The sequence below is a fragment of the Typopeltis vanoorti genome, chromosome 21 (genome assembly GCF_054136105.1).
Source record: "Typopeltis vanoorti isolate ZY-2024b chromosome 21, IOZ_Tvanoo_1.0, whole genome shotgun sequence".
Taxonomy (NCBI): domain Eukaryota; kingdom Metazoa; phylum Arthropoda; class Arachnida; order Uropygi; family Thelyphonidae; genus Typopeltis; species Typopeltis vanoorti.
The window spans coordinates 73,017,489-73,042,285 of NC_143569.1; the positions used below are offsets into that span (position 1 = coordinate 73,017,489).

Sequence of the window (24,797 nt, forward strand, 5' to 3'; positions counted from 1 at the left end):
AATTCTCAGATGCTATTACCAGGTCAAGCACTCTCACACCCCTAGTATTTTCAATTACATGCTGTCTCAGATAGTTATCCCTTAATAATTGAATAAAATCCTTTTCCTTCCTCACATGTGTCCTCTCCTCCTTCCAATCAATGTTACCATAGTTGAAATCCCCCATAATAATTACCCTCCTTCCACTCATTTCATTAATTTCCCTATGCATACTATCTCCACCATCTATTCCATCACCTGGTCTATAGCAGCACCCAACTGTATATTTTATTCTGCCAGTCTCAATCTCACACCAAATAGCCTCAAATGAGCTCTTTTCACTATCCTGCGATACTACTTCAAAGATGACTTGAACTGATCGAGTGATTCGGCAACGGAAATGGAGATGCAAGTTCAATGTTGCAAAATGTAAGGTTTTAAAATTTGGAAAACAAAGATGGGATGCAGAATTTATGCTTGGTGAGAATATATTGTTGAGGTAGAGGAAATAAGAGATCTGGGAGTGATAGTGGATAAGGATCTAAAATTTAGGGGACACATCGCCAAAATTGTGAAGACAACACAAAGGCAACACAATTCTGGGAATGATACGGAGGACACTGACATGTGGAAGTAGGGAGATTCTTGTTCCGTTGTATAAGGCTTTGATGAGGCCACACATGGACTATTGTGCCCAGATTTGGTCACCAGGTTTTCAGAAGGATGAAGAGATGTTGGAAAGGGTCCAAAGGAGACTGACTAAGGTAGTTTCCTGACCTCTGGAATGTCGAGTATGAGGAAAGATTGAGAAGATGTAATTTGCAGAGTCTGGTGGACACGAGGAAGAGGGGAGATATGATAGAGACCTACAACTTGGTAAGGGGTTGTTATAGGATCAGTGGTGGAGAAGTTTTACAGAGAATAGTGGGAGATCAGGGGAGAACCAGAGGTCGTCCCTGAAAACTGTATAAAGAGGGTGTGAGTAGGGGAGTGAGAGGCAGGTTTTTTTCGTGCAGAGATGTGAATGATTGGAATGCCTTGCCTGAGAATGTGGTTTCTGCAAAGAGTTTGAATGTGTTTAAAACACGGTATGATGAGCTGTGTGTGTGTGTGTGTGATAGAAGGACCTCCCAGATGAGTCTCTGACTCCTCGAGGTCTTGGGGTAATAATAATAATAATAATTATATATTAGACCTACAAATGACTGACTGAATCTCTTTATTAATCGATATTTAAATGGGGGTTAGCATGTCAACTGACTTCTGACATAATATAGCCAAGAAATTATGTTCTTGGTTTAATCCTTTATTCAAGTGTAAGAAAACAATATTTGCATGTGAAGTATCTTCATGACTGAGTTACTTGTATATGGAGACTAAAGACTTCATATCAATTGCCTTAGTAGGATTGTGACTTCTGATATAACACACTGTAATTTTTCCTTCATGTATTCAATCAGAAATTTGCTTTCCTGCTGTGGTTAGTTGAGGGATTACTGTATATATATATATATTGGGGGCCTATGGCACCCATCCCCCAGAGTTCTGGACTGGTAGGCCGGTTCTCCCTTGAATTCTGATGACTCGAATTTTGAGGACTAGACACTCAGGGTAGTCCCTGAGTTTCAAATAATTTGCCAGAAAACATGACATAAAAACGTTACAGAAAAAGGCTTATCTATTTATATTATAGGGTGTATATATATATATATATATATATATATATACACATATATACACACATACCTGTGTGTGTGTGTGTGTGTGTGTGTGTGTGTGTAGAATAATCCCTCAACTAACCACATTATTATTATTATTTAGGCCTCTATGAGTCAAAAGACTCATCATGGGAGGCCCTTCCTAGAAAATGCAAAATCTATCACGCCACTCCTTGAACTCATTGACCGTTCTTGCTCTCACCACTCTATCAGGCAATGCATTCCATGGTTCAACCACGCCTCACCCTCTTGCTCACAGCTTCCTTTCATAACCTCAGGGATGGCCCCTTGTCATCACTCCTCTCCCGCTGTTCAACTAAGCGAAAGAACTCCCCAGTGTCAACTCTGTAATCACCTCTCAATAGTTTGAAAGTCTCAATCATATCACCTCTCCTTCTATCTACTAAAATTTGCAGTCCACATTCCCTCAGCCAATCCTCAACTAACATTCTACAGTCCTGAAACCATCTTTGTTACCCTTTTAAAAGTTAATTTATCCCCTTCAAATCTGAGGAACAAATTTGAGAACAATAGTCTAAGTGTGGTCTGATCAGGGTCTTATACAATGGAATGTTAACTCTTTTATCTCTGCAGGTCAGCATCCTTCTCAATATTGCAGCAATCCTCTGGGTTACCTTCACCACCTATGCAATAAACTCCCTGAATTTCAGGTTTCTATCAATCATCAACCCCAGATCTCTTGTCTCCCCCTACTTCCTCCAGTACAACTCCTCCAATAGAGTATGAAGTGTCCCAAACCTCAAGATCTTACATTTTGCTGCATTAAAGCGAATACCCCCATTCATTTGCCAATCTGTCTAGTTTATTCAAATAATCTTGCAGGGCTACCACATCTGCACTATTACTAATAACCCTTCCTAGCTTCACATCATCTGCAAACAACTGAATATCTCCCTGCAATCCACTGACATTGTCATTGATATAAAGGTTAAACAATTGATCGTTGGCTGCTAGAGGGATCCGTGGTCTGTAGTGTTTGTTGAGAGCTCCTGATAAGATAAGTGTTATTTTAAGTTATCATTGACAATTTTGCTTGAATATTACGTAGTTTTGTTTGCTTTGCCTATCTTAGTGTGTCTGTTTGTGTGTTTTTGGTGTTTCAATTATTAATTTGATAAAATACGATAGAAGCGAGCACATTGCTCCCGTAAGAAGGAAAGTAGCAGCTAGTAATAATGGTTCGCCATCTTTGTTCAATAACTGTAATATAAAGGAGATTATCCAGTGTAGTATCGGCGAAATGTATGCTTTGTGGAGAGCGGTTGAAGTATGGTTAGATGATGATAATGGAGTGAATGTGTGTAGAAAATGTAAGGAAAATGAGGAATTAAAGTGTATTTCAGGTCGTGAGTGTGATATTTTTGTCAAATATCAGAATGAAGAAAATAGCTATATGATAAGAAATTGCGAGATTGTACCAGAGAACTGTGAGGGCGTGAATGTAGAAAGTTTGAATGATGGTATTAATACAGAGCAAATTAATGGCTTAACAGATAATAAAAAAGATGAGATAGATGCAATGAGTGAGATCGCATTGTTGAGTGGAGCGATACATAGAGCAAAGCAGCTGCTAGAGCGTATGCACAAATGTCTACCGAGTGTACCAGCCGATAATAAAAAGTATGATAGGAAAAATAAGAGTATGATTGTGAACGTAAACAAAATGAAGGAGCGAGTGCTGTATGGAGATTCGTTAGTACGAGGTGTGTTAGTAGAGGATTTGACAAAATCGTACCAACCTGGTGCGACCATCAAGTACGTAAGTGAGTCTATTAGAGAGCAAAAGGAAAGGATGAAAGAAATGATAGTTGTGGCAGGTACGAATGATTTGAAAGGAGATAAAGTGGAAATGATAGAGGACCTGAATGAATTGTTTGAGGTAGCAAAAGAAAAGAGTGAGAGAGTTAGGATGATTAGGCTTTTGCCGCAGTATGACAGTGAGGTGTTTAGAAGGAAGGCCATAATTGCAAATGACTTTATGCGTGGGTTATGCATGACGAGTGGTGTGGAATTTGTGGATGTGTGGAGCGAGTTCAATGGGGTGAAAGGATCTATATAAGATGGATGGTTTGCATTTGAATGAATTTGGTTTAAGGAGACTTGAAAAAGTGTTGTTGAATGACGTGGATGTGCAGAATCAGGGAAACTAGATTTACTAAGGGGGGGGGGAAGAGTAGATATGCAGACCTTAGGGAGGCAGTTGAGTGTATGAATGAGTATAATATGCCCGAGCGAATAAGGACAACAAATCAGAATGGGACAGTTAGTATAAGGCATCAAGGTAGGGATGGGGCTAACGGGGATCTGCAATTCATGTACACTAATGCCAGGAGTATCAGGAACAAGAAGGAAGAATTTTTGGCCTTGGTTGGCACTTCCAGACCATAGGTTATTGGCATTAGTGAAACATGGCTGACTGTAGATGATATAGCTAGTGGGATTGAATGTGATGGGTACAGGGTGTTCAGGAATGATAGGGAGAATAAAATGGGGGGAGGAGTATTGTTGATGATAGCTGATGAGCTGCAGCCAAGTAGAATAGAAGTTGAATTGCAGGATAGAGAAAAGAGCACATTTGAGGCCATTTGGTGTGAGATTGTGGCTAGCAGAACAAAATATACAATTGGGTGCTGTTATAGACCAGGTGATGGAAAAGATGGTGGAGATAATATGCATAAGCAAATAGAAGAAATGAGTGGAAGGAGGGTAATTATTATGGGAGATTTCAACTATGGCAGCATTGATTGGAGTGAAGAGAGGACACATGGGAGGAAGGAATTGGATTTTATGCGGTTATTAAGGGATAACTATCTGCGACAGCATGTAATGGAAAATACTATGGGTCAGAGAGTGCCACCTAGTAATTGCATCTCAGGATTTGACTGTAACTAATATGACCACATTGCCACCAATTGGTGAGAGTGATCATAGGGTCTTGACTTGGGAGGTGGCTAAAGGTGTGGAATTATCAGGCTGGTAAGTATGACAAGCTTAGGAGTTTGATTGGTTCAGTGCCATGGCAAGTACAACCATAAGGGCTAGAAGGTGATAGTGCATGGGAGGCGATTAAGAAGTGTTTGCATGAAGCAGTGGCTGACTGTATACCTAGAGTCCGAATAATAAATCAAGTGGGGGTTAAATGGATGAATTACACCATTAAGCTGGAGCTTCAAAAAAAGAAACAACTATGGAGGGAATTTAAGGAGAAAGGTGACTGACAGGCACATGAATGGTATAAAGTGCAGACCAGAAGGGTAACGAGTGTGGTAAGAAAAGCAAAAAAAGGATTATGAAAGAACATTGGCCATGCAAGCTAAAGAGAATCCTAAACAGTTTTTTAGATATGTTGCAAGTAAAAGAAAAAATGTATATGGCAGAATGATTTTAAAGAATGCCAATGGTAGGGAGGTAACCGAATCAGTTGATATAGTTGAATTACTGAGCAGGCACTTTGCAAGAATATATCATCCAGGTGGTGACATTGCAGAAATGAATGAACCAATAGATTATATGGGAATTGTGGTGAATGAAGTGGAGGTGAGTAGTCTATTGCAAAATCTCAATGTCAATACATCTGTGGGATTGGATGGTATACCAGCTCGTGTCGTATGTGAAGTGGCTAAAGAATTGTCAGTACCCTTGACCATTTTGTTTAATTTGAGTCTCTGGTCTGGGTTAGTCCTGAGGAGGTGGAAAGAGGGGAAAATAGTTCCACTGCATAAAGGAGGTTCCAAGACTGCTGTTGTAAATTACCGACCGATTAGCATATCAAGAATTGTTTCAAGGTCTTGGAGAAATTAGTCAAGAAAAGAATACAGAATTGGATTGATGAAAATGGGATATTGTATGGGGGACAACATGGTTTTGTGAAGGGTAGATCATGCCTCAGTAACTTGCTCATGTTTTATAACACAGTGACGGCTGAACTGGATAAGGGTATTGGGTTTACAGTGATTCTACTGGACCTTGCCAAGGCCTTTGACAGGATACCACATGGAACTCTAATCAGTAAACTGGAGCAGATGGGGATGGATATAGGGTTGGTGAGATGGATAGGAGGGTGGTTGATGGAGAGATACCAGAGAGTGGTTTATTCAGTTGAGTCCAAAAGACGGCTTGTGACTAGTGGTGTGCCGCAGGGTTCTGTTCTTGGACCACTACTTTTCAATTTGTTCATCAATGATATAGGAAAGGATCTGAGAGGAAGTATTCACTTGTTTGCTGATGATGCATAGTTGGGTAGAGCAATTGTGACTGCACAGGATATCAAAATTTTGTAGGATGATTTGGATAGTTTGGAGGTCTGGGCTAGGAAAAGAAGAATGTCAATTTAATGTGGCAAAGTGTAAGGTTATGCATTTTTTGGTGAAAAGATTAGCAGCAGTATATCACATTGGTGGAACCGAACTCCAGGACATTGATGAGGCCATGAATTTGGGATGTTGGTGGATAGGGAATTGACGTTTAGGGGGCACATTGCAAAAGTGGCTAAATCAGCTCATCAAATCACTTGGCTTCTGAAAAATACTTTAACAAGTAGAGACAAACAAGTTATTGTTCCTCTGTATCGAGCCTTGATAAAACCCCATCTAGATTACTGTGCCCAGATATGGGCGCCTTCTGGATGGGGGTGGGGTGGAGAGGATGCAGAGACGAGTGACCAAGATGATAGCAGGTCTGTGGAATGAACCTTATGAGAACAGGTTGAAGGTTTGTGGGTTGCAAAAATTGGTCGATAGGCAGAAAAGGGGTGATATGATTGAGACATTCAAATTACTGAAGGGTTTCTATAAGATTAATCCAGAAGATATTTTTGAGAATAGGATTGGTGGTGGGAGGACTAGGGGCCATACATGGAAGGAGGGCAATAATGTGGTTAGCAGGGGTGTTAGAGCTAGGTTTTTTACTTGGAGAGTGGTGAATGAGTGGAATAAGCTGCCAGAGTCTGTTGTGGGTGCAATGACCGTGAATGAGTTTAAGGCGAGGTATGATAGATACTGTGTGAATGTTGAATAGTTGTTCTTGACATGATGTTAGTTCCTCCCTCGATGAGTCTGTCGACTGCTTGGAGTTGCCCGGAATAATAATAATAATAATATAGGTCCAAGTACTGAGCCCTCTGGGACCCCACCTGTAACTTTCTGCCTTCTTGAAACTGCCCCACCATACACAACTCTCTGATACCTATCGGACAGCCAATCCTGAATCCAGTTGACTAACCTGACATCCAAAACCATCTACTACCACTTAAATATCAGCTTATCATGTGGCACCCTGTCAATTGCCTTTGCTTTATCAAAGAAAATGGCAGTATATGGTTTTCCCTCATCAACAGCTCTTGTAACTTTATTATAAAAGGCTAGCATATTACTAAAACAAGAGCACCCCTTAACAAATTCATGCTGACTCTCACAGATAACATTACTCTCATCTGGCTAATGCTGTATACAATCCCTCACTAATTTCTCCAAGATCTTAACAACTACTGATGACACACAAACTGGCCTATAATTAGACACTTCCAGTCTGCTACCACCCTTATGCAATGGCACTATTTTACCTTCCTTCCATTCCCTGGGTATCTTTCCCATAGCCAGACTTTCATTGAAAAGCCAGGTCAAAGGAGCTGTCAGTTCTTTAGCACATTCTGTCAAAACATGTGGTGAAATACCATCCAGTCCCACAGCTTTACTGACATCCAGAGTACTCAGTATTTGGATCACACTCTCCTCCTGCACCTCTAAACCTCGAACCTGCCCTATCCCTGTGGTATTAAAATTTGCTCCTTCAGGATGAAATACTCCAATAAAGTGTTCATTGAACAATTTCATGTCCTCTGCATCAGTCACTATATTCCCATTTTTATTGCATAATGTCATTCTTCCACAAACATTTCTCCTCCTACTGCCATATAGCTAAAAATAATTATTATTAACATTTGGAATCAGACCTCCATGAAATCAGAGGCTCATCGTGGGAAGTGCACACTGTTGCATACAGTGCTCATCCAACCTTGTTATAAACTAATTCAATGTGTTTACACCCACAACACACTTAGGCAGTGCATTCCATTCAGTAATCACTCTCTCCATGCAAAGAACCTACTCCTGACTTCTCTGTTCACATCCTCCTTATACAGTTTCCAGCAATGGCTTCTTGTTCTACTCGTCTCTCCCATTTTATGAAATTGATAACAACCCCCCCCTTCCTCCTATTCACAAGTCTTTGCAACTTACATTCTCTCAATCTGTCCTCGTATCCCACATTCCAAAGACCACTGACTACCTCTGTGAAAATTCTCTGGATCCTTTCTGACATATCCTCATCACCATGAAAACTCAGCGACCAAATCTGTGCACAATAAGGCCTAATGAAGGTCTTATACAATGGAATCATAACCTCTCTATTTCTGTATATCAGGGTCCTCTGCATCATTGCCGATATCTGATGTGATGTCTTCACAACTTGTGCAATGTGGCCCCTGAATTTCAGGTCCTTGTCCACCATCACTCCTAGATCTCTCATCTCCTCTACTTCCATTAATGTTTTCCCACAAAGTATATACTTTGCATCCCATCATTGCTTACCAAATTTCAAACCTTACATTTTGCAACATTGAACTGATAGTTCCACTTACCTGCCCTTTATGCAATCTATTCAAGTTCTCTTGTAAGGCAATAACATCTGCTTGACTCTGCATTTCTCTCCCCAGCTTTGCATTATCTGTAAACAGCTACGTATCACTAGTTAAACCCAACCCAATATCATTAACATGCAAATTGAACAATGGCCCCAAAACTGACCCCTGCGGCACACCACTAGTGACCTTTCTCTTTCGGGATCCCCCCCCTCCATGTACAACTTTCTGATACCTACCCAACAGCCAGTCACTGATCCAACACAGACGTCTGTTATCCAATCCCATCTGCTTCAATTTATTTATGAGCTTGTCATGTGGCAGTCTATCAAAAGCCTTTGCAAAATCCAAGTATACCACAATATATGCATCTCCCTTGTCCAAAGTATTTGTCACCTTGTTATAGTACATAAGTTAGTGAAGCATGATCTCCTCTTAACAAATCCATGCTGATAACCAATGAGAATACTGCACATATCAACCCATTTCTGTATTCTACTTCTCACCAATCTCTCCAGGATCTTCACCACAACTCCAGATATACAGACCAGCTTATAATTTGAAGCTACAGCCTTATTATCATCTTTATGCAGTAGAACAATTTTACCCTCTTTCCACTCCCTTGGAACCTGTGCTGTTGTAAGACTCTTATTAAGTAGGCATGCCAATGCTACTGCCAATTCTCTGGCGCATTCCCTTAAGATGCATTGTGATATGTCATTAAATCCTATTGCCTTATTGACATCAAGGTTATATATTTCCTCAAACACCTCCTGCTCACTCACAATTAACCCATCCCCTCCTTTGTCCTCTATATTTAATTTTCTCATGATTCCATCCTGATCAGGATGAAACACCCTTATAAATTGATCACTAAATACCTCAACAGTGTGTTCTTCAGCAGTTACCGTTTTCTACCATTTTCATCTTACTATAATCATTCTTCCTTCTACTTGCCACATATCTAAAAAAAACTCTCTAGGATTTTTCTTCACATGGTTTGCCAATTTCTGCTCATATTCTTCCTTTGTTTTCCTTACTAACGAGTCACTCTCCTGGCTTGTTATTTATACTCTTCATGTGACTGATTATTACCATCAATCATCTTGTACTTCCTCCAAAGTACTTTCTTTTTCCAGATTTCATGCTCAAGTTCCATATTCATCCATTTTACACCTACTTTATTCAGCCTTTTGGCCTTCGGAATACATTCACACATTGATGCTGTTATGTATTTCTTTGTCAGTTCCCATGCAGCATTTATTTCTTTACTGCTCATCTTCTCATTCCACGTTATAGCTCCAAGCTCTCTCCTAAGCTTGTCATAATCACCAGCCTTATAATTCCACATATATCCTTTCCTTGCAAAAGTTTGTATATGACTAGCCACAACACAGGTGATTACTTCATGATCACTTTCACTAACTGGAGGAAAGTTTGAAACCCTCTAACAGTTACATCCTCTGATGAAATGATGAGATCTAGAACTCTTGATCCTCACATGTGCTTCTTTATGTGCTACCCGAGATAGTTATCTCTCAAGAACTCGAGAAATTCATTTTCCTTATTCCCATATGCTATCTCTTCTTTCCAATTTATACTACCATAATTAAAATCACTCATGATAATTACCCTTACTTTGTTCACTAATCCAAGTTGTTTATACATTTCTTCATCATCACCTTCCACATTCTCAGGCCTATAGCAACATCCTAGTAAGTTTGTTATTGTATGCGTGTTGGAACATTGCTAGTTGTTGCTATCACGTTCTATGGAACTAATTATGTCTTCCTCTCTACCTCCACATTACACCACACTGCCTCATAACCATTGCCACTATTTCTTCCTTTCATGTCTACCTTATGTGTACTTAATTCACCTTAATCAGTAGCACTCCCCCTCCCTTCTTGCCCTTTCTATCCTTGCGAAAAATACTATATCCTTCCATTTCTATTACCGTTACGACATCATCTCCATTCAATCATGTTTTACTTATTCCAATGATTTTGGGGCAAATAAACTCAATCACTGAAACCATTTCATCCTCTTTATTTCTGATACTTCTGGCATTTTCATAATTAGACTGTTTACTAATTGTTTTTTCCTGGCCAATAATAAACCATCAGTCAAATTGACAAAGATGACTAACACTGTGTAAAATTATTATTATTATTCTTATTATTATTAAACAAGACCTCATGGAGTCAAAGACTCATCTAGGAGGTCCTTTTATCTCACACACATCTCATCATACCGGGTCTTAAACACATTCAAACTCCTTGCAGACACTACACTCTCAGGCAAGGCATTCCAATCATTCACAACTCTGCACGAAAAAAACCTGCCTCTCACTCCCCTACTCACACCCTCTTTATACAGTTTCCAGGGATGACCTCTGGTTCTCCCCTGATCTCCCACTATTCTCTGTAGAACTTCTCCACCATTGATCCTATAACAACCCCTTACCAACTTCTAGGTCTCTATCATATCTCCCCTCTTCCTTCTCTCCACTAGACTCTGCAAATTACATCTTATCAATCTTTCCTCATACTCGACATTCCAGAGGTTAGAAACTACCTTAGTCAGTTGCCTTTGGACCCTTTCCAACTTCTCTTCATCCTTCTGAAAACCAGGTGACCAAATCTGGGCAGAATAGTCCATGTGTGGCCTAATCAAAGCCTTATACAATGGAACAAGAATCTCCCTACTTCTACACGTCAGTGTCCTCCTCATCATTCCCAGAAGTCTTTGTGTTGTCTTCACAATTTTGGCGATGTGTCCCCTAAATTTTAGATCCTTATCCACTATCACTCCCAGATCTCTTATTTCCTCTACTTCCAACAATATATTCTCACCAAGCATAAATTCTGCATCCCATCTTTGTTTTCCAAATTTTAAAACCTTACATTTTGCAACATTGAACTTGCATCCCCATTTGCTTGCCCAATCACTCAATTTATTCAAATCTTCTTGCAAGGCCACAACATCTTCACTACTCTTTATGGTTCGTCCCAACTTTTCATCATCTGCAAACAACTGAATATCTCCATCCAAATCTTCGCCAATATCATTAATATACAAGTTAAATAGTAATGGCCCTAAAACAGATCCCTGAGGCACTCCGCTAGTGACTTTCCTTTTCCTGGATATTGCACCCCCATACACAACTTGTTGATACCTATCAGATAGCCAGTCTCCAATCCAATGCACTAATCTAATATCCAACCCCATCTGCTCTAATTTGACTGTCAACTTATCATGAGGTACTCTATCAAAAGCTTTTTCGAAATCCAAGTATATTACTGTGTATCCTTCTCCTCTGTCCAAGGAAGCAGTCACTTTATTGTAATAAGTAAGTAGATTACTAAAACACAACCTCCCTTTAGCAAATCCATGCTGTCCATCAAAGATTATACCATTGTTGTCAACCCAACTCTGGATCCTAGTTCTCACAAGCTTCTCCAACAACTTAACCACAACACCTGATACACAGATAGGCCAATAGTTTGATGCTTGAGTTCGATCACCTCCTTTATGAAGTGGCACAATCTTGACCAAGTGCAAGACTCGTATTAAAAAAATATGTCAAGGCAGGTGTCAACTCTCTGGCACATTCCTTCAGAATACGCGGTGATATATTATCAAGTCCCACAGCCTTATTTACATCTAGTTTACTCAACTCCCCAAACACCTCTTGCTCACTTACAGTCAGTCTCTCCTCCCCATCATCAACTGCTCTTAATCTCTCCATGAAGTCACAATCACAAGATTGAAAGATCTTTATGAACTGCTCATTAAGTATCTCCACCACACATTCTGCAACAGCTGTCTTTATACCATTTCCTCCAATCAATGTCATCCTTCCATAATCATTCTTTCTTTTGCTGGCTACATAGTGAAAGAACTCCCTAGGATTATTTTTAGCTTCATTAGCTAACTGCTGTTCATACCTCTCTTTAGCTACTCTCACCAACCAAGTCACCCTCCTTGCCTGGTCTTTGTAGACCTCATGAAATTGGTTACTTCCACTTCTCTTATGCTGCCTCCACAATGCCCTTTTTCTCTGTATTGCATGCTTAATCTCTTTATTCATCCATCTCACACCTACCTTATTTAACCTTCTCACCCGTGGTATACATTTAGACATTGCATCCACTAAATATTTTTTGAAAATCCCCCAAGCTGCATTGATCTCTTTTCCAGCTAACTGCTCATTCCATGCTACACCTGCAAGCTGTCTCCTGAGCTCTTCATAATCATCCCCCTTGTAGTTCCACATATACCCTTTTTTCACAGGGGTCCTTGCACTGCTGGCAACCACCCAAGTAATCACCTCATGGTCACTTTCACCAATTGGTGGATGATTTGATACCTCATTGATAATTACATCCTCCGATGAGATGACCAAATCCAAGATCCTTAATCCTCTTGTGCCCTGTGTTACATACTGTCTGAGGTAGTTATCCCTCAAAAACTCAAGAAACTCATTTTCTTTACTTCCAGTTGCTATCTCTTCATTCCAGTCTATATTGCCATAATTAAAATCACCCATAATGATCACCCTTTTCTTATTTGCTTGGCTTATTTGACTATACATTTCACTATCACCACCACCATCCACATTACCAGGTCTATAACAACATCCCACCAAGTATTTGATTCTATTCACCTCTATCTCACACCATACTGCCTCAAAACCACTGGCCCCATTTCCCTCTTGCATCTCTACCTTGTATGGACATAACTCTTTCTCTATCATCAATAGCACTCCCCCTCCCTTTTTACCCCTTCTATCCTCACGAAACACATCATACCTTTCCATCTCTATTCCTGTCAGGATGTCATCCTCATCTAACCATGTCTCACTTATTCCGACAATCTCTGGGTGCACAGACGCAATTAGTGCAACCATTTCATCCGCCTTGTTCCTTATACTTCTAGCATTGGTATACAAACACAACAACTCATTTCTGGATCTACAGCTAGTTCTACTGATACCACTCACTCGATGTGATCTCTCCATGCTGGACTGGGGCCATTTCCCTTTCTGCTTCTTCATTTTAGAACCCTTTGCAATTCCATCTGTTTCCTTTTGATCCCTGATCATCCCATTACTTTCCTGCCTACACATGCTCTCACCTCCTCTTGGAGCATCCACCTTTCTCACGCTGTGTATCCCTGTCCACCCTGAGCCTCCCCGTTTCTCTGCTCCTCTTGCACACCCATTCTCTCATTTTCTATACTCATATCACTCACTTCCCCATTCATTTCCACTCCTTCAATCTCTCCTGTCTTACTCTCCTGCTCTTCCACATCACTTCCCACTCGATCTGATTCATTCTCTCTATTCACTTCTCCACTTTCCAGCAGCAGTCTCTCCAAGTGACTCACACCATAACCACTCAAATGCAGTCCATCGCTCCCATACAGCTCACTTCATCCCTCAAACTCATTCCACACATTAACAAACTGTACTCCCATCTCCTATCTCCTTATACATAGACTGATGGTATTGCGAAGCTTTATGATGGGGTTTATAGTAGCTGAATGAATAATTGCCACCAGTGTGAAGTTAGTGGTAACTTTAACTAGTAGAGATCCATACTACTAGATTATATTAATAAGAAACAAACTGCTGGCCTGGTTGGCTGAGTAGTTAGCATACCTACTCTCCAACCAACAGGTTGCATGTTCGAATCCTGCTGTCAGCATGGATGCTAACAAAAGGATTCGAACTGAATTGTCTTTAGGTGGAAGATGAATTTCATCACTTGGTGTGAGACCACCATTCTGCTTATTGGAGGCCTCACGTGTCTTGAAAAGGTTCCATGTTTAGTCTCTAGAGCAGGGTTTCTGGACTTTGTAAAAATTAATAAAAAATTACCAAAAAATATATAAAATTGATAAAAATGGCAAAAAAATCTTTAGCCCACCCACAGCACAAAATATATTATAGGTTTAAAATAATCTATTGTGGATAATAACCACACACACAAAAAAAAAAAGAAAAAAGTTATTACTTCTGGTAGATGGGTAGTCATAAGCAGAGAGTTTTAAACAGAGAGCACCTCTGTTTAAAACATAATTTCATGTTAGATGTGAAATGCATCACTTTTATGATTTCTTGAGAATTCCATACCTGTTTTAATTTATTGAAACTCTAAATGTGGTTCATTTCTAGGGATCCAGAATCTTACAAATGGCATTTTCATAATTAGACTGTTTACCGATTGTTTTTTCCTTGCCAACAACCTTAGCTTTTGAATGTTTTTATTCATAGATTTTGTTACTTCATTTATAATTTTACATACTGTGAAAATAATTATATTCATGACTCTACTATTAGCAACAAGTTTTCTAACTGAATATAAGTAAAAGTGCTTTATGTACGATTTCACAGAAATGAAATTTAAGATTTATAGGCTTCAGTAAGATGTCTGCAAGTACTATACATCATATGCTACATTTCTAGAAACTATTGATATAGGAATGATTATCTTATTTCACTAAATTATCATTTATGCAAACCAGTATGGTATTATATGTTGATAATAAAACACTTCTAACAGGTTTATGCTTAAAAAAGAAGATATGGGCATTACTAAATGTCTTCAGCTGCCATGTCTTTTTTTTTTTTAATAGGTGATCTTCAAGTATATCCTAAACTGTATGATGAAGAAGCTTTAAAATCCTACAGTATGATGAATATATACAATATCCCACTTGAGAATGTTGAAAGAAACATTATTACAGACATTCAGCAAGTGCTCAGTGGTAAATTCATGTTATATATCATATTTTTTTAAAATTTGCATTTGTACTCTGTACTTTTTTACAGCAATATTCATATTATTTTAAGTTCCAATTGAATCAAAAGATTCTGATGTCTTTTATGTCTCGCTTGAAACTTGTTCCGTTGGCATACTCATTCTATTTACCCTTCCACAATACCATTACTACTGTCTATGCAAAATATCTACTCTCTCCTTCCATTCCTTATTTATAACATTCTTATTATATTGTTTAGACAACTACTTTGATGTATTACAGACATTGAAAAAAAAATTAAATTACATATGCTAAATTATGAATATCTTTTGTGTTATTATTATTATTATTATTATTATGGGTATCTCCATGGAGTCAGTAGACTCATCACGGGAGACCCAAACTAGCAAAACAGTATCTATCATATCTCTTCTTGAATTCATTTAAAGATGAAGAACTCACAACTAAGTCAGGCAATGAATTCCACTCATTCACCACCCTCCAGGCAAAAAACCTTGTTCTCACATCCTTGTTAACCACACTCTTCTTTAATTTCCAGGGATGACCTCTTGTTCTTCCATCACTATCACACAGCTGAAACATTTCCACTGTATCAATCCTATAGAAATGAATAAAAATGAATCCTATAAAAATGAATAAATATGAATTGCTTCACTTAAGAACTTTTTTCTGTGCTGATATTTATAGCAAAGTGTAAGAGTGGATAAAATCTTTTTACACCCCTGTTCTGTCTGTTGCATAGACAGCAACAAGAGATTGAAGGTGCAACTTCCTTGTTGTTTTGTAGGAAAGATCTCTCGACATATTGCAGCAATAACTTTCTTTGGTTTGAAAGTCACTTTGATGTCCTCATGTTTCCAATCTTGCAATATTATGACTTCATTCACCAAGGGCAATGGAGTAGGATGCATTTCTATGGTTAATTTGAAATGGAAATCTTTCTTAGTGGTGATAGTTTAAATTGTTAATACTATGTCCAATATTAACACTGTCAACATTATAAAGCCTATCTATATACCGTTCCTGGGATAGATCTACAAAGCTGGAATGCTGTGATAAAAATCTCAAAAATGGGATGTTCCACTCAAAGTAGAATGTATGTTAGAATGTATGTAAGTCTAACTATGATATGTTGTGATGATATTATTTGCTCAGATTGGCTGCTGAGTGGATAGCATCTCTACTCTCCAACCAACAAGCTGCAGGTTTGGATTCTACTAGATGGCATAGATGTTTGTAAAAGATATTATTATTATTATTATTACCCCAAGACCTCATGGAGTGAAATACTCATCTGGGAGGTCCTTTTATCACACACACATCTCATCATACCGTGTCTTAAACACACTCAAACTCCTTGCAGACACCACACTCTCAGGCAAGGCATCCCAATCATTCACAACTCTGCACAAAAAAAACCTGCCTCTCACTCCCCTACTCACATCCTCTTTATACGTTTTCCAGGGATGACCTCTGGTTCTTCCCTGATCTCCCACTATTCTCTGTAAAACTTCTCCACCATTGATCCTATAACAATCCCTTACCAACTTGTAGGTCTCTATCATATCTCCTCTCTTCCTCCTGTCCACCAGACTCTGCAGATTACATCTTCTCAATCGTTCCTCATACTCGACATTCCAGAGGTCAGGAAACTACCTTAGTCAGTCTCCTTTGGATCCTTTCCAACATCTCTTCATCCTTATGAAAACCCGGTCACCAAATCTGGGCACAATAGTCCATGTGTGGCCTAATCAAAGCCTTATACAGCGGAACAAGAATCTCCCTACTTCTACACATCAGTGTCCTCCGCATCATTCCCAGAATAATGCAGAGTGGAGGAATGATAATGTGTAGGATGAGTGGTCTGGAAAATGTGGATGCGTGGGGTACATTTGAGGACAGAAGAGAGATGTATTCAAGAGAACAATTACATTTGAATGCAGAATGATGCAGGCATTTGGAAAGACTGTTGTTTTCTGGGCAAGTGAATATATCAGGTCAGGAAAACTAGAATTGCAAGGAATTGTAGCAGGGATGGCCTCATGTGGGAATAGTGGCTTGAGAAATAAGAGGGTCTACTACAATGCAGAGCAAGGTGGAGCATGAGGGGAATAATAATGACTATAAGAATACTGACAATGCACTAATTTTTTCTGTATACAAATGTTAAGAGCATTAGGAATAAAGGGAATGAGTTTGTGGAATTGATTGACTCAGTCTGTTCAAAGATTGATCTCTCCAATAGTAATAATAATAATAATAGTCTTCAGATGGCAGATGATTTTTATTACCAATTGTGAGACTTCATCCTGCTTATTGGATGCTTAAGGTGGTAAAAAAGGACCGTGTTTAGTTTCGGAAGAGGATTTCTAAATTATCTAACTTTTAAATGACCTATGCAACTAAAAATGATCTTTCTCTCACATAGAAGCTTTTCAAGTTTGTATATAAAGCTAGGAACATTTTACATATCATCTCATCATCATTTTCCCTTATGTGTTAGGCTCAAAGGCTTGTCAAAGCCACTTAGTTGCACCATAGAAACTTTATTAATACTGTGAGGAATTGGTTATTACTGTCTACATGGTGTGCTATATTTCTCAATTGTATGTACAGTATTCTCTTGCTGATTGGTCTGTGTTGAAGGATGAACCCTTCTACCTTCAAATGAAACTGGCTAACATTCCCTCAGCTAAAAAAGCCCTTATAAAGATTCTTTGTGTCCCAGACAGGAATTAAACTCTGGTCTTCCCAACCAAAGGGTATCACAAGTATCACAATATCAACAGCTTGAGTGATTTTTGTGGAGTATTCATAACTATAGAATCACACACATATACCACAGCAAAAATTAAATTTATTATGTAAATATTTCATCTTAAATATCATAAGACACAATCACTATAAACAGTGAACATCAGGATATCAGCAAAGATACTAAAAGAATGTTCAGCAGAACTGGCTATTCCTTTTACCTGGTTGTATAATTTGATTATTTTTAGAATAGGAAAGATTCCGCAGGAGTGGAAAAAATGTATGATAATCCCATTTCACAATGGCATTCCAAAGACTGATGTGATTAACTATCGATCTATTAGTATCTCTGGAGTGGTGGTGAAGATTTTGAAAAAGGTGGTAAGAGATTGCAAACAAAAATGGGTTAAGAGAGAATCTATACTTTGAAATTAACAGCTAAGAGAAGGTCACGTTTGAGTAACTTTCTCAAGTTAATAATGTGACTGTTGAGTTAGACAACAGGAATGGATTCACCATGATACTTTTGGACTTTGCTAAATCTTTTGACAGGATTAAGCTTGAAAAGGTGTTCCATAATTTGGAAGATATAAACTGGATTGAATTATAAACTACTAGTTTAGATAAGAGGACAGCTGACTAACAGATATCAAAAAGTGGTGAATGGGGGGTAGCAAGTCTGCAATATGTGACCAGTGGTGTACCTCAGAGATCATTACTTGGTCCATTATTATTCAGTCTTTGCATTAATAACATTGAGAAGGATTTGACAGGCAACATACAGCTGCTTGCTGATCATACAAGAATAAACAGGGTAATCAGGAATGCAACTCACATGCAGTACTTGCAGAATGATTTAAATAAACTGTTATCGTGGGCATGTGAAATGGTTATCAATTCAACGTTAGTACATGTAAAGTTATGCACTTTAGTGTAGTGAGATATCTGGTGTCTTATTATATTGTTAGTATTATGTCAGAAGAAACTAATTGGCATAGGGATATTGGAGTTTTAGTAGATTTAAAGTTGAATGTCAGGAGCCACATAGTGAAGATTGTAATTAGCTCAGAGGACCATTGCAGTGCTTCAACAAACACATGTAGGAATAAGGAAGTAATTTTACTTCTTTACAAGGCTCATCTGGACTATTGTGTGCAGATCTCATTTCCTGGTTTCTGAGATAGTGCAGATACATTGGAGAAGGTACAATGGCAAGTGTTAAAGATGATATCAGGACTGTGGAATGTATATTATAATCAGAGATTGAGAACTTTTGATCTGCTACAGATATTATTATTATTATTATTAAAACAAGACCTCATGGAGTCAAAGACTCATCTAGGAGGTCCTTTTATCTCACACACATCTCATCATACCGGGTCTTAAACACATTCAAACTCCTTGCAGACACCACACTCTCAGGCAAGGCATTCCAATCATTCACAACTCTGCACGAAAAAAACCTGCCTCTCACTCCCCTACTCACACCCTCTTTATACAGTTTCCAGGTATGACCTCTGGTTCTCCCCTGATCTCCCACTATTCTCTGTAGAACTTCTCCACCATTGATCCTATAACAACCCCTTACCAACTTGTAGGTCTCTATCATATCTCCCCTCTTCCTTCTCTCCACTAGACTCTGCAAATTACATCTTTTCAATCTTTCCTCATACTCGACATTCCAGAGGTCAGGAACTACCTTAGTCAGTCGCCTTTGCACCCTTTCCAACATCTCTTCATCCTTCTGAAAACCAGGTGACCAAATCTGGGCACAATAGTCCATGTGTAGCCTAATCAAAGCCTTATACAATGGAACAAGAATCTCCCTACTTCTACACGTCAGTGTCTTCCTCATCATTCCCAGAAGTCTTTGTGTTGTCTTCACAATTTTGGCGATGTGTCCCCTAAATTTTAGATCCTTATCCACTATCACTCCCAGATCTCTTATTTCCTCTACTTCCAACAATATATTCTAACCAAGCATAAATTCTGCATCCCATCTTTGTTTTCCAAATTTTAAAACCTTACATTTTGCAACATTGAACTTGCATCCCCATTTGCTTGCCCAATCACTCAATTTATTCAAATCTTCTTGCAAGGCCACAACATCTTCACTACTCTTTATGGTTCGTCCCAACTTTGCATCATCTGCAAACAACTGAATATCTCCATCCAAATCTTCGCCAATACCATTAATATACAAGTTAAATAGTAATGGCCCTAAAACAGATCCCTGAGGCACTCCACTAGTGACTTTCCTTTTCCTGGATATTGCACCCCCATACACAACTTGTTGATACCTATCAGATAGCCAGTCTCCAATCCAATGCACTAATCTAATATCCAACCCCATCTGCTCTAGTTTGACTGTCAACTTATCATGAGGTACTCTATCAAAAACTTTTGCAAAATCCAAGTATATTACTGTGTATCCTTCTCCTCTGTCCAAGGAAGCAGTCACTTTATTGTAATAAGTAAGTAGATTACTAAAACATGACCTGCCTTTAGCAAATCCATGCTGTCCATCAAAGATTATACCATTGTTGTCAACCCAACTCTGGATCCTAGTTCTCACAGCTTCCCCAACAACTTAACCACAACACCTGACACACAGATAGGCCTATAGTTTGATGCTTGAGTTCGATCACCTCCTTTATGAAGTGGCACAATCTTGCCCTCCTTCCACTCTTTAGGCACTTGACCAAGTGCAAGACTCATATTAAAAAAATACGTCAAGGCAGGTGTCAACTCTCTGGCACATTCCTTCAGAATACGCGGTGATATATTATCAAGTCCCACAGCCTTATTTACATCTAGTTTACTCAACTCCCCAAACACCTCTTGCTCACTTACAGTCAGTCTCTCCTCCCCATCATCAACTGCTCTTAATCTCTCCATGAAGTCACATTCACAAGATTGAAAGATCTTTATGAACTGCTCATTAAGTATCTCCACCACACATTCTGCAACAGCTGTCTTTATACCATTTCCTCCAATCAATGTCATCCTTCCATAATCATTCTTTCTTTTGCTGGCTACATATCGAAAGAACTCCCTAGGATTCTTTTTAGCTTCATTAGCTAACTGCTGTTCATACCTCTCTTTAGCTACTCTCACCAACCAAGTCACTCTCCTTGCCTGGTCTTTGTAGAACTCATGAAATTGGTTACTTCCACTTCTCTTATGCTGCCTCCACAATGCCCTTTTTCTCTGTATTGCATGCTTAATCTCTTTATTCATCCATCTCACACCTAACTTATTTAACCTTCTCACCCATGGTATACATTTAGACATTGCATCCACTAAATATTTTTTGAAAATCCCCCAAGCTGCATTGATCTCTTTTCCAGCTAACTCCTCATTCCATGCTACACCTGCAAGCTGTCTCCTGAGCTCTTCATAATCACCCCCCTTGTAGTTCCACATATACCCTTTTTTCACAGGGGTCCTTGCACTGCTGGCAACCACCCAAGTAATCACCTCATGGTCACTTTCACCAATTGGTGGATGATTTGATACCTCATTGATAATTACATCCTCTGATGAGATGACCAAATCCAAGACCCTTAATCCTCTTGTGCCCTCTGTTACATACTGTCTGAGGTAGTTATCCCTCAAAAACTCAAGAAACTCATTTTCTTTACTTCCAGTTGCTATCTCTTCATTCCAGTCTATATTGCCATAATTAAAATCACCCATAATGATCACCATTTTCTTATTTGCTTGGCTTATTTGACTATACATTTCACTATCACCACCATCCACATTACCAGGTCTATAACAACATCCCACCAAGTATTTGATTCTATTCACCTCTATCTCACACCATACTGCCTCAAAACCACTGGCCCCATTTCCCTCTTGCATCTCTACCTTGTATGGACATAACTCTTTCTCTATCATCAATAGCACTCCCTCTCCCTTTTTACCCCTTCTATCCTCACGAAACACATCATACCTTTCCATCTCTATTCCTGTCAGAATGTCATCCTCATCTAACCATGTCTCACTTATTCCGACAATCTCTGGGTGCACAGATGCAATTAGTGCAACCATTTCATCCGCCTTGTTTCTTATACTTCTAGCATTGGTATACAAACACAACAACTCATTTCTGGATCTACAGCCAGTTCCACTGATACCACTCACTCGATGTGATCTCTCCATGCTGGACTGGGGCCATTTCCCTTTCTGCTTCTTCATTTTAGAACCCTTTGCAATTCCATCTGTTTCCTTTTGATCCCTGATCATCCCATTATTTTCCTGCCTACACATTCTCTCACCTCCTCTTGGAGCATCCACCTTTCTCATGCTGTGTATCCCTGTCCACCCTGAGCCTCGCCGTTTCCCTGCTCCTCTTGCACACCCATTCTCTCATTTTCTATACTCATACCACTCACTTCCCCATTCATTTTCACTCCTTCAATCTCTCCTGTCTTACTCTCCTGCTCTTCCACATCACTCCTTTCTCGATCTGATTCATTCTCTCTATTCACTTCTCTACCTTCCAGCAGCAGTCTCTCCAAGCGACTCACACCATAACCACTCAAATGCAGTCCATCGCTCCCATACAGCTCACTTCGTCCCTCAAACTCATTCCACACATTAACAAACTGTACTCCCATCTCCTCACACATTTCAGCCAGAATATCATTCATAATCCTTGCTCTCCGCCTCATTTCACCACAATCATACCTAGGCAACACACTGACCACCCTTCCTGTCACACTATTCTCCTTTATCTTTCCAAGCAGTCTCCTGACATTCATTTTGACATGCTCTTTGTTCTCTCTCAAATCATTCGTACCAATTAATACAATTAACTCTTTTGCTCGTTCTCGCCTCATATTCAATGCCTCAATCACTCTACTCATTTTACCGCCTGGAAAACATACCTTGTGCATTTTATCCTCTAGCACACCTTTAATAATTGAGTCGCCATACAATGCCACTCGCTCATCTTTTGTTATCTCTTTCATGCCATCATGATTTATTTTAATAGTTTTGACCTGAATTCTCTTAATTTCATTCCGCATCCATTTCATTTCTTGCTTCATCCAATCCAATTCACCTTCTGAACCTCGCGACACATTCACTCTATCATTAAATCTTTCTAACTTTCTAACTCTCGACCCCCTCTTCTCACTTTCCCTCTCATTCATCCTTCTTTGTTTCCGTACTTTCAGTCCAACATACGTCCAACTTTCACTATCATTCTTCTCACTTTCACTCTCACATATCTTTCTTTGTTTCCGTACTTTCGGACTAACATGCGTCCAACTTTCGCTATAATTCTTCTCACTTTTACTGTCATTCATCTTTCTTTGGTTCAGTACTTTCGTTCCAACATGCGTCCAACTTTCGCCATCAGTCATTCTTTTTTCACTATCATTCATTCTTTCGATTTTTTTTACTTGCGATTTCTGCACCACGCCATTTCTACTTTCATTCGTTCTCTCAATTTCGTTTCTTTTAACATCCGTTACGGTTGTCAAATCGCTCTTTTTCTTTTTTCCTGATTTTTTAACATTTTTTCGCCTGTCTTTCTCGCCATCCTCTTTCAAACGTGCACTCGCGACACAATCGATACTAGCACTTTCTGTCATCAACTTCATATTCGCATTCATCAATTTCTCGTTCAGGTCACATTTCGCACACACCCTTCCATCCGCACTAAACATCCACAAATCATTTACGTAGTCGAAGGAATACATATAACAGACCTCACACTTAACGAACCGACTGAAATCCAAATTAAAATCCTGGAATGACAATGCCGCCGCCCTTTTTTTTTTTTTTTTTCTGCAGGTTACTAGGTCTAATATTAACGTTTTCGTATTTAGTTTAAGCAAGGAAAAAAAAAAAACCCACACTAATAATATCGGTAGCGTACAACGTTTACAGCCGCTCTTACTTAAACAATTACGCATATATACTTAATTATTCCTAGTAAAACTTATCTGAATCAGGAGCTCTTCAAAACACGTTCGTAGCGCTTGACCCACTAGCGCCCCCTCTAGCGGGTCAAGCGCGAAAGATAGGCGAAAGATAGGCGAAATAAGAGAGGTAAGGGTCATACAGGATACCAATAGATGTAATTTTTTCATTTTATGGAGGGTGGGTAGAGGACAAGAAGCCGTCCATGGAAGTTGAGAATGAATGCTATCAAGAAAGGAGTGAGAGACAAATTTTTTCCTTTGATAAAGTGCGACAGGAATGGCTTGCCTTTGGAGGTTGTGAGTGCAGATAGATATATGAATGATATATGGCCTCCCCTCAATGAGTCTCTGACTCCCTGGAAGTCTCTTATAATAATACTAATAATAATATGAGATATTTAAAATGTGAGATATTTACAGGATTGACATTGGAGAGATTTTTTTGTATTGTAGATCAAAGGGAAGGAACAAATACATGGCAAATTGTAAAAGGAAATGATAAATAAGAAGGTGAGGTGGCTTTTTTGCATAGAGTGGTTGAACTATGGAATGCATTGTCTGATAGGTGGTGAGTGTTCAGACAGTGAATGAATTTAAAGAATGGTGTGATGTACTTTGTGTTGTTGAAGATGAGCCTCCCACAATGAGTCTTATCACTCCATGGAGGTCATGAAAAATATCCATCCAATTCTCATCCATCTAGGACAATTTGAATCCCCTGATTAGGGGTTTTAGGAAATTTAATGCAGCTGGTTTGCCACTCTGTTGCATTCCTCCAATGGCAAGTATTTTATGTCTAGCTTGTGTGTGTGATCACAGGGCTGGTTTGCCTGTGTGCAGAATGAAAAACCTGAGTTTCTGAAAGAAAAATCTTGGCACCCTCAGATGAGACTGGCTAATGCACCTTCAGAAAACCCTGATAATAATCCTGTTGAAAAGCCTTGATTAAAGTTCTTAGAT

The 24,797-nt window shown here is 39.1% G+C and overlaps 1 protein-coding gene across 2 annotated transcripts in view; it reads left to right on the forward strand.

Moving 5' to 3' along the window:
* The window catches only part of LOC150094967 (sodium/potassium-transporting ATPase subunit beta-2-like), a 188,755-nt gene that overhangs the window by 58,769 nt on the left and 105,189 nt on the right, over positions 1 to 24,797 (forward strand). For both annotated transcript variants that reach the window (XM_090411287.1, XM_090411286.1), the window contains exon 4: positions 14,998 to 15,129. In XM_090411287.1, the coding sequence (XP_090267413.1) occupies positions 14,998 to 15,129 (132 nt within the window). The remainder of the gene's footprint in view (positions 1 to 14,997; positions 15,130 to 24,797) is intronic.